The sequence below is a fragment of the Myotis myotis genome, unplaced genomic scaffold, assembly GCF_014108235.1.
Source record: "Myotis myotis isolate mMyoMyo1 unplaced genomic scaffold, mMyoMyo1.p scaffold_m19_p_13, whole genome shotgun sequence".
NCBI lineage: Eukaryota > Metazoa > Chordata > Mammalia > Chiroptera > Vespertilionidae > Myotis > Myotis myotis.
In genome coordinates this window covers 28,432,570-28,449,192 of record NW_023416317.1, presented here as the reverse complement: position 1 = coordinate 28,449,192, position 16,623 = coordinate 28,432,570, and the positions used below count along the sequence as shown (strand labels likewise).

General features: G+C 39.0%; 1 protein-coding gene across 8 annotated transcripts in view; it reads right to left on the bottom strand.

Annotated features, from left to right (window-relative positions):
• PIK3CB (phosphatidylinositol-4,5-bisphosphate 3-kinase catalytic subunit beta) overlaps positions 1 to 16,623 on the bottom strand; it is a 144,783-nt gene that overhangs the window by 9,670 nt on the left and 118,490 nt on the right. For all 8 annotated transcript variants that reach the window (XM_036332409.1, XM_036332411.1, XM_036332415.1 and 5 more), the window contains 3 exons: positions 13,797 to 13,975; positions 12,864 to 12,973; positions 11,436 to 11,514 (listed from right to left, as the gene is read on the bottom strand). In XM_036332409.1, coding sequence (XP_036188302.1) covers positions 11,436 to 11,514; positions 12,864 to 12,973; positions 13,797 to 13,975 — 368 coding nt within the window. The remainder of the gene's footprint in view (positions 1 to 11,435; positions 11,515 to 12,863; positions 12,974 to 13,796; positions 13,976 to 16,623) is intronic.

The window sequence follows — 16,623 nt, the reverse complement described above, 5'->3', positions numbered from 1 at the left end:
CCCCCTTTACCTTTCCTAGTATCCTCCCCTGGCTCACTTTGTTCAGACTACACTGGCTTCCTTTCTGTTCCTCAAATACATGAGGCACAATACTCCCTCATTCCTTTAGAAGTGTTATTTTTTTCTGCCTGGATCATTCTTTCCCAAGATATTTACATGACGTACTCCCTTGCCTTTTGGAAACCTTTGCTGAAATGTTACCATGTCAGTGAGAAATTCCTGGATCATCCTAATTAAAATAGCAACACTATCTGTGGTACAATACTTGCTCTCTCTTCCCTGTTTTATTTTCCTCTATAGACCTCAATACTATCCAGTATCCTGTACATTTTATTTATTAGTTTATTGTCTGTCTCCACCCACAGGGTGTAAGTTCCACTGGCAGGGATGCTGTGTTCACTGCAGAATCCTCAGTGCCTGAGAATGTGCCTGGCACGAAGGAGGCACTCAACAAATATTTTTAATGAATAAACATTTAATAACAAAATTCCTATAATGTAAGTTACCAATATTACACACGAGAAATAAATGTGCAAAAAGTCATACATTTAACTAAGTAAAAGATCCAATGCTTAACACTATGTCTATGAGGCTCCAAAACTATCTTTTTAACCTTATATAGTTTCCAATGTCACTGAATATATATAAGAAAGAAGCCTGTAAGGCTCCTTTTTGTGCAAAATAATTTTCACCAAATTGATAAGAAGCATTTTGCTTTGATTTGCATTTCTATGATCCCTAGTGAAAATGAAATTTCTCAGCTCTCTTTTAGCCATTTTAAGAAGAATTGTTTTTGTAAATTAGCTATTCACATCTTTGCCTATTCATTACAATTTTACATATTTTCCTTAGTGATTTATATTATTCTTTATATCTTTTTCTAATTCTGGTTGTGAACATTTTCTCCAGTTTTCTAAAAATTATATTATCGTTACAGCAATTCCAAAATGAAATGAGATACCTTGAAAAGTTCACATAAAAGTCTGATAACTACAGAAAATGGAATGGATGGAATTCGTTGATTCAATAAGTATTTGGGTGCAGCTATGTGCCAAGCATTGTGTTAACTGATGGTGATGCAGAAATGAGAAAAATATTTGCCTCTCATTGACACAAATCACAAATGCACAATATACTACATATGATCTTTGTATGAATGAGAAATGCCACAAGAACATGCCAAGAGTTAGGTAAGGTCTCTGTGAGGGGGAAGGTCAGCATGGTTGGAGGAGAGTGCAAGGGGAGCACAAAAGCAAGGTGAGGGTAAGAAACAATCAGTGTTGGAAAGACCATGCAGGGTTCTATAGGCCATGTAAAGACTTCTGTCACTCTCCTAAACTCACTGAAAAATCAATAAAAATATATATATATTTTAAAAAGTATATATTTTTTTAAAATTAAAAAAATACCTGAAAGAATGGCCAGTTTTTTGTTTTATTTTTAAATATGCTTTTATTGATTTAAGGGAGAGAGAAGGGGAGAGGGATGGAGAGACAGAAACATCAATGAGGAGAGAGAATCACTGATCAGCTGCCTCCTGCACCCCCCACTCCTGGGGATCGAGCCTGCAACCTGGGCATGTGCCCTGACTGGGATTCGAACTGATGACCTCTTGGTTTCTGGGCCTATGCCCAAACGCTGAGCCATACCTGCTGAGCAAGTTTATGTCTCTTGAAGCACTTTCCTAGTACTAGCAAAATAAGGTTGAGAGCAGAGTTGTCAAAGTACATGCTGGCAGTCTGATATACCAATAGACTGCTTTACATTTGCATTATTAATTTATTTCTCCTTTTAAGAATTTGCCCCTCAATAAGAAAGGCATTTATGGTGCATCAAAGTTTTTTGTTTTTTTTTTTTACCAATTTCCTTATCCTTATCATGACACAACACATGTGAAGTAAACACTGCCGATTCAAGTGCACTCTGGCTCACTTTCCTGCATCTCCTCCCATCCTACTTGCAGTCAAACTGGGCAAAAATCCAACAACTTCCCCTTCAAAAGCAGGCAATGATGAAAGCATTCAGTGTCTTGAGGATGGAACACTCACAATAGGAAGGAAAAAACATTCTTGTCTGAAAGACAGTTTGACAGAGTCAAGCTGGGGACAAATCCTGACCACCTTACATGGGCCTCCTTTGCATTCAACTTCTTCTACATTTCTTATAAAGACCATGACAACAATTAGCAATGTTTACCTTCCTTTCTGACTCTCTGACCCGAGGAGTAATTTGCTACCTTCCCACTAAAGGAAGAATTTAATAGTGAAATAAATTCTACAGTGGGGAGGCAATTCCTTAACCCTACACTGAATGGGTATGTAGAAAGTTTTCTCTGGCCTTGACTCTGACACATTGACCCAAGTCTCAATGGTACTTTAGCCATGGCCTCCAAAGAAGGAAAGCTTAACACCTTTATCTAATGATTTCATTAATTCCATCTTCTCCCTTCATTCTGAGACCACTGATACCAGTGTCATTAAAGCACCGCTCTCTTAATAGGGAAATAAACCCCATTAGTGCAACTCAGATATAAGTCACAATGAAGACAACTGTCCAAAATTTAATGTCACATGTATTTATGGGTGTGTATGTGTGTGTTGAGGGGGTAAAGAGGGAGGACTGTCAACTTTAACAAAGGCCTGATAGATTTAAATGTAGAAAACATATTGGACTTGACAGAAAAGGCTAACTATTATTTGTTGAGCAAAGGAGGTCAGGGTGTTCTAACATATTGATGGCTTACAAATGTTCTGATTTGAAATTAAATATGCCAAAAGAGTACTTTAAGACATCAGGGGAAAATGAAAATGAGAAATATGCACTTTGGTTCAAGCTAAAATGGCACTGTTACAAGAACTAAAATATTCTGATCAAAATAGTGCTGTATAGAAGTTACATTAGATTTTAGATTAAACCTAAGAGTATGTGCTACGTGACCCAGTTTAACCTGAACAGCTGGCCAAAAGAAAAACAAACACAACAGAAACACTGGAGCATGTATATTTATAGAAACAGTAAAAAATGTTTAGTGAGGAAAAGGTACTAGTTTGAAAATGAACTCAAAAGAATTAAAGTCCTGCATATTTTTTTTAAACATGGGGTCAGAGTACCTACCAAAAGTCAGCAAAGATCTCACTAGACAGACAAGTTCCTTTTTCTTGTTAGACACACATTGCTTCCCATCAGGGAGACAACAGGTTTATTTCTAGCACTGCCCCACATGGGGCTGCCTCCCTTTGCCTGAGGTCAACTGAACTTCAGATAATGCTAAACATACTTCACATTTGATCAGAATGTAAAATCAAAACTAAAGAAAAGAACTTGGTTGGGGCTTTCAATTCGGCTGATGGAACTAAGGGCAAAATCTTTAGCTCAGCCTTTTATAACTAAACTAGAGGCCTGGTGCACAGATTTGTCCATCAGTGGGGTCCCTCGGCCTTGCCTGCGGGGATCGGGCCAAAACCGGCTCTCCAACATCCCCCAAGGGGTCCCGGATTGTGAGAGGGTGCAGGCCAGGCCAAGGGACCCCATGTGCACCGGGCCTCTAGTATGCATATAAGATCTTTGGTTAATCTCTTCCTGTCCTTCCCCCTCCCCTCTGAGATTCATCAGTCTGTTCCATGTTTCCATGCCTGTGGTTTCCACTCCTGCGTTGAGCATCTGCCCCCTGGTGGTCAGTGCATGTCGTAGCTACCAGCTGGCAGGTCGAATGGTCGGCTGGTTGCTTAGGCTTTTATATATAGAGAGAGGTAGATAAGACTCAGCATATGGCCTGAATCTGTTCTTAGCAAAAGAAGACCACTGTAGTTTAAACGTTGAATTTGAAAAGAATCAACGAGTTATTAGCCTAAGCCTGAAAAGTTTCCCCCATTTTTTATGGTATAAGTCAAATAAAAACATTTTTATTGGGGTTAACTGTTTTTGGAAGGGTCTCTAAACTTTTGCTGGAATGAGACAATATTTTAGATGCTGCAGACTATTAGGTTGCTACTCAGTTCTGCTATTAATAGCATAAAAGTGGCCTTGGACTATCTGCAAATAAATGGGTTGTGGCTGTGTGCTAATAAAACTTAATTTTTTTTAAAAAAAGACAGCCCAGATCCCTCTGGGTTTATATTGCTCAGGCAGAGTTTCTCACAATCACCATGCCTCTTATCTATGCAGTATTTCTTATGAGTGAGTGGTTGACCAAAAAACTTGTTTCCTACTCAAAATTACTAATCCTATTTTTACACAGCTATATTAGAAATTCCTCCTAATTAAAAAAAAAGACACACTATAATCTATGGTGTTAAAAAGGTCTTTTTCAGATGAACTATAATCTCTCTTCCTTATTCCAATCACATCTACAAGTCTCATGAAAACAACAGTACCTATGAGTTGTTCTTTCTACCTCAACAGCACAGCAAAAGTTTACCCTGGAAAGATTTAAGACTAGGAAACTTTCTGAGAGAGAGAGAGAGAGAGAGAAAGAGAGAAAGAGAGAGAGGGAGAGAGAGAGAGAAAATCAATGGGAAAAATACACATTTTTTGGGTACCCAAACACTTGGATAAATAAAGGATTACTGGATAGCCTAACCGGTACGGCTCAGCAGTTGAGCACTGACCCACGAACCAAGAGGTCACTGGTTCGATTCCCATTCAGGGCACATGCCAAGGTTGCAGGCTTGATCCCCAGTAGGGGGCATGCAGAAGGCAGCCAATCAATGATGTTTCTCTCTCTAAAAAAATCAATATAAACATATTTTTAAAGAAGGGGGGAGGTACTAGATATATCTTACCATAATTGTTTTCTAGTTTAGACTGGTAAAATAATAGAAAGACATCAAGTTTAGAGTCTAACAGAGCTGGATTTGAATGTGGCTCTGCTAATTAATATTTTGGTAAGTTTTGACAAATTATTTAATATCCTTTAAGCCTTAATTTTCTCTCCTGTTAAAAAGGAATAACACACCCTAGCTGGTTTTGCTCAGTGGATAGAGTATCAGCCTATGGCCTGAAGGGTCCTGGGTTCAATTCCGGTCAAGGGCACATACCCAGTTGCAGGCTCGATCCCCAGTAGGGGGCATGCAAGAGGTAGCTGATCAATGACTCTTTCTCATCATTGATGTTTCTATCTCTCTCTCCCTCTGAAATCAATAGAAATATATATATTTTTAAAAGTACTGAGACATACAAACCCCAATGTTGAACATATTAAACAAAATTATTTTTTTTAAAATATATTTTATTGATTTTTTACAGAGAGGAAGGGAGAGAGATAGAGAGTCAGAAACATCGATGAGAGAGAAACATCGATCAGCTGCCTCCTGCACATCTCCCACTGGGGATATGCCCGCAACCCAGGTACATGCCCCCGACCGGAATCAAACCCGGGACCCCTCAGTCCACAGGCCGACGCTCCATCAACTGAGCCAAACCGGCCTCGGCAAAGAAAATTTTTATAACACCTATTTTAAGTATGTTCAAAGAACTAAAAGAAACCATTTCTAAAGAACTAAAGAAAAATATAAGAATGATGAATCGCCAAGAAGAGACTGTCAACAGGCAGGAATTATTAAAAATGAACCAAATGGAAATTCTAAAATTGAAAAGTACAATAACTAAATATAAAATTCCCTAGAGGAACACAACAGATATGAACAGCCATAAGAAAGAGTAGACAAATTTGAAGATAGGTCAAAGAATGAAGAAAAAGAGTGAAGAAAAAAAATGAGCTTCAGGGAACTGTAGAGTACCATCCAGTATACCAACAAGTACATAATGGCAATCTTATAAGGAGAAGAAAAAAGAAACACCCAAAAATTGAAAAAAGAAGAGCTGAAAACTTCTGAAATTTGATATAAAACAACAACCTACACATCTCAGAAGCTCAACAATTTCAAAGTGAGATAAACACCAAGTAGGATTAGACACATTACAGTCAAACTGTCAAGATTAAAAAATAGAGCCCAGCCGGCAGGGCTTAGTGGATGAGAGTCCACCTATGGACCAGGAGTTCATGATTTGATTCCCAGTCAGGACATATGCCTGGGTTGCGGGCTCGATCCCCAGTATGGAGCGTGCAGGAGGCAGCTGATCAATGCTTTTCTTTCATCATTGATGTTTCTATCTCTCTCACTCTCCCTTCTTCTCTGAAATAAATAAAAAATATATGGGGGGAAAAATTAAAAAACAGAATCTTGAAAGCAGCAATAAAGGTGTGACTTATCGCCCTCGCCAGTTTTGCTCAGTGGATAGAGCGTTGGCCTACGGACTGAAGGGCCCCAGGTTTGATTCCAGCCAAGGGCACATGCCCGGATTGCGTGCTCGATCCCCAGTCGGGGGCGTGCAGGAGGCAGCCAATCAATGATTCTCTCTCATCATTGATGTTTCTATCTTTCTCCCTCTTCCTTCCTCTCTGAAATCAATAAAGAAATATATATATATATTTTAAAAAAGGTGTGACTTATCAATGACAGGGATTCTCAATACAATTAACAACTGATTTCTCCTTAGAAACCTTAAAGGCCAGAAGGTGACATGACATTCAAAGTGCTGAAAGACTCAATCAAGAATTCAATGTCCATTAAAATTACTCTTCAAACACAATTGAGAAATTAAGAAATTTCCAGATAAATAAAAACAGGAAGAACACAAGCTGGACTCAAATTTTCCAATTTTAAAACTTACTAAAAAGCCACAGTAATAAAGCCTATGACAAAGACAGACATGTAGGTCAATGAAATAAAATTTAGAGTACAGTCCTAACTGGTTTGGCTCAGTGGATAGAGTATCATCAGCCTGTGGACCAAAGGGTCCCGGGTTCAATTCCAGTCAAGGGCACGGACCTTGATTGCAGGCTCTGACACTTGTGCAGGAGGCAACACGTAGACAAATTTGAAGATAGGTCAAAGAATGAAGAAAATGTTTCTCTCTGTCCCTCTCTTCTACTCTTTCTAAAAACAAATGGAAAAATATCCTCGGGCAAGGATTAACAACAAAAATTTAGAGTACAGAAAAAATTCTCAAGTTTAGTCAACTGATGTTCGATGAAGAAAGAACATCTTTCCAACAAATGGTGCTAAGATAACTGGATATCGAATTTAAAAGAATAAAATTGGACTCCTGCCACATACCATATAAAAATATTAAAAATGAACTAATGACCTCCATTACAAGGGTTAAAACTATAAAACTTTGAAAAGAAAACATAGGTGTATATCTTCATGACACTAGATTTGACAATGGTTTCTTAGACCAAACACCAAAAACAGAAGTAACCAAAGGAGTAGTAACAGATAAATTGGACTTTATCAAAAGTAAAAATTTTGTTTCAAAGGACACTATCAAGAAAGTGAACAGACAACCAGTATAATAAAAGAAAATATTTGCGTCAAAACCGGTTTGGCTCAGTGGATAGAGCGTCGGCCTGCGGACTGAAAGGTCCCAGGTTCGATTCTGGTCAAGGGCATGTACCTCAGTTGCGGGCACATCCCCAATAGGAGATGTGTAGGAGGCAGCTGATCGATGTTTCTCTCCCATCGATGTTTCTAACTCTCTATCTCTCTCTCCCTTCCTCTCTGTAAAAAATCAATAAAATATATTTTAAAAAAAAAGAAGAAAAAAAGAAAAGAAAATATTTGCAAATAATTTATGTAATAGGGGGTTCTAGTATCTAAAAATATATAAAATATTCTTATAACTCAAATATTAAAAGACAAATAACCCAATTCAAAAAGGAGCAAAAGACCTGAATAGATATTTCTCCAAAGAACACATGACCAACAGCACATTAAAAAGTTGGCCAACACATGGAAACATGCTAACATCTGTTATTTAATTGCTAAATATATGCTTATTAAATGTGAACATTAGAACATAAAAATTGCTATAAATTTTCTTCTACACTTTCATGTTTGAAACAGTCCACAATTAAAAAAATACAGAGAGAGAAAAAAAAAAATACAGAGAGAATTAGGTAAATGATAAAGTTAAATATTATCAATTAGCATTTTAAAAGTTTAAAAACTGAGAACAAAACAAAAAAAAAGTTTAAAAACTGTATGGACCTATGCTATATCATGAAACATGCTTAATGTTTTTTTCTCCTTGAGTAAAAGAATTACCACTGTAGAAAACTAGAGAAATAGATACACAAAGAGGGGGGAGGGGAGGATCATCTTCAATCCTACCATCTGAAATGACTATTGACATTAGTTTCTGTCAACATCAGTGTGTCATTGTTCAGTGAATTTTTAATATGGCTGAAATCTACACTAATCTACACTAATAAAAGAGAAAAATGGTAATTGGCGTACGGCGCTACCGTTTTCATTGGCTAATCAGGGCTCTATGCAAATTAACTGCCAACTAAGATTGGCAGTTAACTGCCAACAAGATGGCGGTTAATTTGCATATGTAGGCACAATGCAGGGAGGCGAAAGGGAAAGCAGGAAGAAGCCCCCTGCCACTGACAGTGATCGGAAACCCAGGGGGGAGCTAAGAGCTGGGGGCAGGGCAAAGGCAGCCCTGGGGCCACCTTTGCCCTGCCCCCCAGCCATGATCGGAGAATCAGGCGCCTTTGCCGCCCTGGCCAGTGATAGCAGGAAGTAGGGGTGGAGCCAGTGATGGGAGCTGGGCAAGGTCGAAGCTGGCAGTCCCAAGAGCTAGGGGTCCCTTGCCTGGGCCTAAAGCGGAGCCCACGATCGCGGGGCCGCTGCAGCTGCGGGTCCCCGCTGCCCGAGCTGGACGCCTCAGCCAGCTGGGGGGGCGGAGCCGGGGATTGGGGGGATATGATGGTCCCCTTGCCCAGGCCTGAAGCCTGGGTCAGAGGCGTCAGGCTTGGGCGGGGGGTGGAGCAAGCGATCAGAGGGAGATGGGGGTCCCCTGCCCAGGCATGATTCCTGGGCCAGAGGTCTCAGGCCTGGGCGGGGGTCAGAGCCAGTGATCGGGGGGAGATGGGGGTCCCCTGTCCAAGCCTGACACCTCTGGCGGAGGCGTCAGGCCTGGGCAAGGGGCCGATCAGGCGATCGGAGGGTGATGGGGGTCTACGCCTCTGGCCGAGGCATCAGGCCTGGGCAAGGGGCAGAGCCAGCAATCGGAGGGGTCTGGGGGTCCCCTGCCCAGGCCTGACGCCTGGGCCAGAGGCATCAGGCCTGGGCTGGGGGCAGAACCAGTGATGGGGGGAAATGAGGGTCCCCTGCCCAGGCCTGACGCCTCTGTCAGAGGCGTCAGGCCTGGGCAACGGGCCGATCCTGCGATTGGAGGGTGATGGGGGTCAACGCCTGAGGGCTCCCAGTATGTGAGAGGGGGCAGGCTGGGCTGAGGGACACTCCCCCCACACACACACCCAGTGCATGAATTTCGTGCACCGGGCCCCTAGTCTATATAATAAAAGCCTAAGCGACTGTTATGGTGGAACGACCAGAACAACTGGTCGCTATGATGTGCACTGACCACCAGGGGGCAGACACTCAACACAGGAGCTGCCCCCTGGTTGTCAGTGTGCTCCCACAGGGGAAGAGCCGCTCAGTTAGAAGCTGGACTCAAGGCTGGTGAACGCCTCTCCCACCTCCGCAGCAGCACTAAGGAGCACTGAGTCGAGCAGTACGGAGCAGCAAGTAGGCAGGCAGTAAGGAGCGAAGGGTCCCGGACTGCAAGACAGATGTCCACCTGCTGGCTTAGGCCTGATCCCTGGGGTTTTCGGACTGCGAGAGGGCGCAGGCCAGGCTGAGGGATCCCCCTCGCCCCCCCCCCCCCGTGCACAAATATCATGCATCGGGCCTCTAGCAACTTCATAAAAATACTTTTGCATCAAATACTTCATTTGATATTTGAAGGTAATCACTTTCTCCAAATTGTTAGCAATTCTCTATAAACAGTATTTTTTAAATACCTTGAGGTATCTGGTCATAGTTGAAAAGCTAATAATTTTTTAAACTGTTATCCTACTATTGAGCAAATATTCAAAAGGATAGTCCAATTTTTTAATTTGTATATAAAGCAAGAGTAAATATCTTTGTGCATAAATCTTTTTCCACATTTCTAATTTTAGCAAATGTGGAAATATTAGATACAGGGTCTAAATAAACTTGCTACACAGAGGATTTTATTAATTTACAGTGGTATATAAAAATACTTGCATTTTTGTTGCTCCAATAGTCTCCTAGACTAGACTATCATTTAACAAAACCTTTGCTAGGAAATCAATGCTATCCAATTATTCCTGTAATCTGTACTTTTACATTGGAACTGACAGTGTTCACGTAATTATTAGTTTACTTATTTTATATCTTGTGTAAATAGTCTTTTCATATCTTTTTCCACTATACTTATTTTTATGAGCTCTTTAAATATTTAGAATTATTATCCCCCATCTCAGTGGTCAGCAAACTCATTAGTCAACAGAGCCAAATATCAACAGTACAACGACTGAAATTTCTTTTGAGAGCCAAATTTTTTAAACTTAAACTATATACGTAGGTACATTGTTATTAACTTAATTAGGGTACTCCTAAGGCTTAGGAAGAGGCACACTCAAGGGGCCAAAGAGCCACATGTGGCTCGCGAGCCACAGTTTGCCGACTACTGCCCCATCTTATTCATTATGAATATAATGCCTAGTGTGAGGTCTGACTTTTAATTTTCTTGCTTGACATTCAAATCTTATATTTTTATATTAATACATCAACATTTCATTTGCAATTATCATCTGCTCTTTACCTCAGAATATTTGATAATAATTAAACTTTTAGAATCCAGTATGTTTCCTTTTTTCTGTTGCCATAGCGTTTCCTGCTTGCTGTCTACCTTTAATAATGGTGGAAAGTTAAAAGCCCTAAAGCCCTAAAAGTTCACCAAAAGTCTTGGCTCTCAGGAGGGCAGAGAAAAGAGTTACTAGGCTAAAAAGAAGGGCAATCCTTTCATTGGCCTTGTCACTCCATAACCCCCAGTGATTCCTCCCTGAGAGCAAACTGATTCCTTCTTTCTGAATTCACCATCACATGTCTAGTTCTACACCTGATGAGGTTTAAATAAGATAATATATTTGAGAGTACACTGCAAACTATAAAAAGGTACATAAATATTATTATAAAAAATTAATAAAAACAGGAGGGAAGGAATCAACAAATTTTAAAAATTCTGCTGTGGAAGGAATATAACATGAGTCAAAAATAATTCACTGGTGCCCTGGCTGGTTTGGCTCAGTGGGTAGAACATAGGCCTGCGGACTGCAGGGTCCCAGGTTCGATTCCTGGTCAGGGCACATGCTGAGGTTGCAGGGTCAATCCCCAGTGAGGGCTGTGCAGGAGGCAGCTGATGGGTTGACTCATCATTGATGTTTCTATCTCTCCCTCTCCCTTCCTCTCTGAAATCAATAAAAATATATTTAAAAAAACAACTTGTAACTAATATTTAAAAAAATAGTAACAACAATTCACTAGAAATCTCACCGAAGATCCAGACCGGCTTCTTTCCAGAGTAAATCCATCAAGCGCAGCATTTGCAGTGTCAACATATCCTGTCGTAAATCTAAGAGAAAAAAACCTGCATTACAAATGTTTTCCATTTTATGACTGCTAACATTAATTTAAGATTAGCTGATGCAGCCAGAATTAACTAAAACTATTAGCAAATGTTCTGATAATTTTCCCCCCAAGTTTTAATGTTGGCCCTATTCATTAAGAGGTTTGTTGGTCAGCATGTCCCAGAACACTACTTCAAAAATGGAGTGTAAAAATACTTTAGTTTACCATGTGTAAGCTACTATACTAATTATAATACAGCTTTAACACAGTAATGTTATATTAAAGCATCCACAGAATTCACGCTAATTTTTCCCCTCCTTTTTTAATTTTAGGGATGCACAGGAAGTTCTCAAGAATTGTTTAAGTAATAAACTGCATGATGCGTTCACAAAACAGTAATAGCTGATTTTATTTATGATGTCCAGGGGTAAGTTTCAGGTAGCAGAGGCTGTGAAAGTAGTGACTTCTATATAATGACATTCATATGGTCAAGTGATGATAAATGTCTGGCAAAACACAACTTCTTTTAAAAATAGTTGTAAGCACATATTATGCTAAGCACATTTACTTATTATCTCACTTAATTCCTGTTAACCCAACATACACATGCTATCATCCTCGTGTACATGAAGAATCTGAAGCTCAATGAATTTTGCATGACTTGTCTGCAGTCACACAACTAATAAGTAGTAGCACTTGGTGTGATTACTTCAGAGACATTCCCTTTATAAAGTATGGGCCAGTAAGGTTTTTGTTGTGTTTTTTAAAGATTTTTTTAAAGACTGACTTTTAGAGAGAGAAGAAGGGAGATGGAGAAAGAGAGAAACATCGATGTGAGAGTAAAACATTGGTTGGCTGCCTCCTGCATACCTCTTACTGGGGATCGAGCCCTCAACCCAGACATGTGCCCTGATCAAGAATCGAACTGGCGCACAGAACGACGCCCAGCCAACTAAGCCATACCTGCCAGGACTCAGTAAGGTATTTTAAAAACAAAACTATGGCAGCAATATCAAAATTGTTATCACTGAAATAAGATGTATGAATATATTATTGGAAATATTCTGTTGTATTTCACAAGCTTTTTACCAAAGGAATAGTCTTTGTATTTTGTAGGGGAAAAGGGGAAGGTATATTAGAACAATGTATGTAAGTAAGCTGTAGAAATCAATTTCCAAAAAGGGGGGTGGGTGGGTAGGATTTAGGACATGCTGAATTCAACCTCACGACCACTGACAGCTAACTCTTTTGGCTGCCATTTGTTGTTACACATTTACACATTTCAGATAAAGAAACCAACGACAAAAGAAGAAATACTAGGAAATTTGGCACTATAAAAACTTCAGTACATACCATCACCATTTTTAAACATCACTACGACTGGATCCTCACCAAATACCTTGTTGTTGTATACCAGCCACAAAGGCTTCATTTTAGAATCCATGTATTTACACTTTTCAACACTGAAATCAAACAAGGGGAAAATTAGCCCATTTCAATTTAAAGACAGGACAAGATTATAATTTTGCTGAGATATACTAGCTGAGGGAGAACCCCTCATCTGTTCCAGTCTGAAGTCAGAACTAGAACATTTCCTCTTGGCAGAAAAGCAACCTGGATGACAGCCTTTGGCATATAGTGATGCCGGATGGGCTGGACTAAAAACTCAGGTTTACCCTTCTTACTACCTACATCTAAAATTCCTCCTTTCTTTTCCTTATTCTTCTTTATGTTGTTATGTACAGTCAATAATATTATTAAATTAAAATTATTAAGAGTTCATTCTTAATTTCTTAAAAAGGGGTCAATTTTGAATACTGATATACTGAATACATATTATTACTTCTCCGTTATTACTTCTGTAGAGAATGAAAAAGTGAGAAATAATTTTAAAAATTTATCTGTCTCATTTTGAAATAGGAAAGCTGATTAGTAAATAATTTTAAAATAAGTTAATTATCAAATGATGGGTACCAACATTTTTACTTACATAGGATTTTCAACTCTTAGAAACCAGTAATAGAAAACAAATTTAATTATATACACGTGAAAGGAAGCTAACGTGTAATAACTTTCACTAACCCCACAGATTTAGCTAGGACATACATCCTATTGAACACAAGAATAACCTTTGAGGACGTTTAAGATTTTCCTTCTTTAATTATATTCCACTTATTGGTGCTAATAGGTGGCCCTTTTCCTCCTCCAAGGCAGTCACTTAGAAATCCTTTCTTTTTTGCTGTTTTCATGTAAAATCCACTGGACACAGCACAGACTGTCACTTACTAGAGTTCTGAGAGGATGATGCATGGGTTCAGAGGGGACTGCAGGTCAGAGAGGGCTTCCCGGTAAGCATTCTGTTTTAAACAAGTGTGCATGGCCTCTTTGCCTTTGGCTCTGTTTAGCTTCACTGCATTCAGTTTGATTAAACTATTTAAAGTTTTTAATTTATTGAGTGCTTCAACCTGAAAAATAAGTTTCCCCACCACCAAAATTAATTCATGGTTAAAAATAATATAAAGTACTTTGATACAATTTGATCATATTAATCAGCAACCACTTAGAACACTCCCCAAAACCCCTTACACACATCAACCAGCTAAAGTAAAAACAGTACTTGGTTTATGAAAAACAGATACAACAGCATAAAAAACTTACTTTTATCACTTGTTACTTAAAGCATCATTTTTTAAACTTTCTTTAACCCTTTTCTTAAATGGAATATTATCAATCAGCAAAAAGTAAAGGGACATAGATGATTGTGGATAGAAAGGTAAGTATGAAACTTAAACTACACAGAACTCTGCAACTCAATAAGTAATAGAATTTAAAACACAACTAATCTGAACCACTCCATTTGGCCAACTCCATAGTATAAGAGGAAAATTTATGTACAAGTAACCTGGGTTTCTAATATTCAATCTTATTACCTGCTTCTTGTCATCATTCTTATATGACATCTTCTCAGTATATTCTCTTTCCATTAATAGTAAGTTAAAATGGATTTCTTTGTGTAATAAATAAAAATACAGACACAGTATTTGTTGTCTAAGTCTAAATTAATGACTTGTTTTTATAATGAGGGCACTGGCTATTAAAACTTATGCAAATAAAAACAGTTTATGCAAGAAGTACAAAGTAGCTCTGACGTTTGGCTCAGTGGAAAGAGCGTCGACCTATAGACTAAAGGGTCCCAGGTTCAATTCTGGTCAAGGGCATGTACCTTGGCTGCGGGCACATCCCCATTAGGGGGTGTGTGGCAAGCAGCTGATCAATGCTTCTCTCTCATCGATGTTTCTAACTCTCTATGCCTCTCCCTTCCTCTCTGTGGAAAATCAATAAAATATATTTTTAAAAAAAGAAGAAGCCGAAACCGGTTTGGCTCAGTGGATAGAGCGTCAGCCTGCGGACTGAAGGGTCCCAGGTTCGATTCCGGTCAAGGGCATGTGCCTGGGTTGCGGGCACATCCCCAGTGGGAGATGTGCGGGGGGCAGCTGATCCATGTTTCTCTCTCATCGATGTTTCTGACTCTCTATCTCTCTCCCTTCCTCTCTGTAAAAAATCAATAAAATATATTTAAAAAAAAAAAAAAAAAAAGAAGAAGAAGCACAAGGTCAATCAACAATGGCCAACTCAATCAAAACGACTGTGTTTAAAAGTTAACTTGGTCTAATAACTGAGGGTCTTTCCATCATGTTATGTAAAATTCCATAAGACAGTCTTGGCCAACCATAAAGCAAAATAGTTTATCATTATGGCATTAAAACTGGAAACAACTAATGATAAAAACAAAGTATATGTAAGCTGTATATAACAAACATATAAAATATGTATACAAGAAACATTATGAATATCATGGCTTGAATTTCCATGAACATGAGATTTATTTTATACCATATTTTCATTTTTGAACTCTGCTCCTATTCAAGGAAACTACTAAGACTCTGTAAGGAGGTGAATTCAGGGATACAGTTTCTACAGAGAGGTTGAGGGCTTGCTCACAGAAAACTGGGAAATTTCTATTAGCTTGATGATAAAATTGAGATGGCTGACCAACCTGCCAAGTTAGTCATCTGTCAAAACCACAGACACTTCATTTCTCAACAATTCCAGAAGCTGTACAAACAGTGGTGAAAAGGGAACCAGCTAAAAAATGGGCTATGCAAACAGGAAGTTTTAGAAGTATTTCAAATTTGAATTTCTTCCATGTTTGTACAGTTGGGAATTTTCATGCCCCATCACTAATGTGTTGATATCCATTTCCTGGAACAGTGTCCTGAATACCCATATGGCCATAAGTGCTTCAACACCTTGTCTTTTTATAGCTCTACAGTGATAACAAGAACTGCCATGTAAAGGGTAGTCTTCCCCTTGCATTTCATCAGTATAGGAAAAAAAGTAAGATTAATATGATCATACATATGTCATATGACTGCTGTTATAAAAGTCAAGCTGAGGTCCCCAGAGAACCAAGAAAATGTCCAGTGTGAGTTGAGCATATGAGTGAAGCCAAAGAAGTAGGGACTTCATCAAGTGTAGCCTTACAGACTTTGACAAAGAGTTTGGATTTTTAGTCTCCATGCAATAAAAATTACTGCAGGGATTTTAAAAAGGGAAATGACATAATACATCTACATTTTAAAAACATAACTTTATCTGTAAAGAAAAGGGGTGAAGGGAGGGGGGAAAAGAATGAAAAGAAAGGGTGCAATTTAGGAGGTTAATGAAGACATATAGGTGAGAAGATAATGGGTGAAACTAGCGTGGTAGCCATGAACACAAGAGACATTAATAGGTATGAGATAGATTTAAGGGCACTATAAAATTAAGGGGATTAATAGTATCAATCCCAGATTGTTGTGAAGGATAAATGGCCCATAATAAGTGCTTAGCTATTACTACCATCATTAACGGGCTTTCCAAAAGGGAGGGATCAGAAATAATTCATTTCAACACGAACTATAAATCATCAATATTAAAACGATCTCTCAAAACCTATGGGAGTTTCCTTGGCAATGCAAATGAGTTAGAAAAGTGTAGTGGCTACGAATTTGCCTTCCCTGCATTCAATGCTTCTGCTAAAACTAACATCCATGGACTTACAGAACACCTT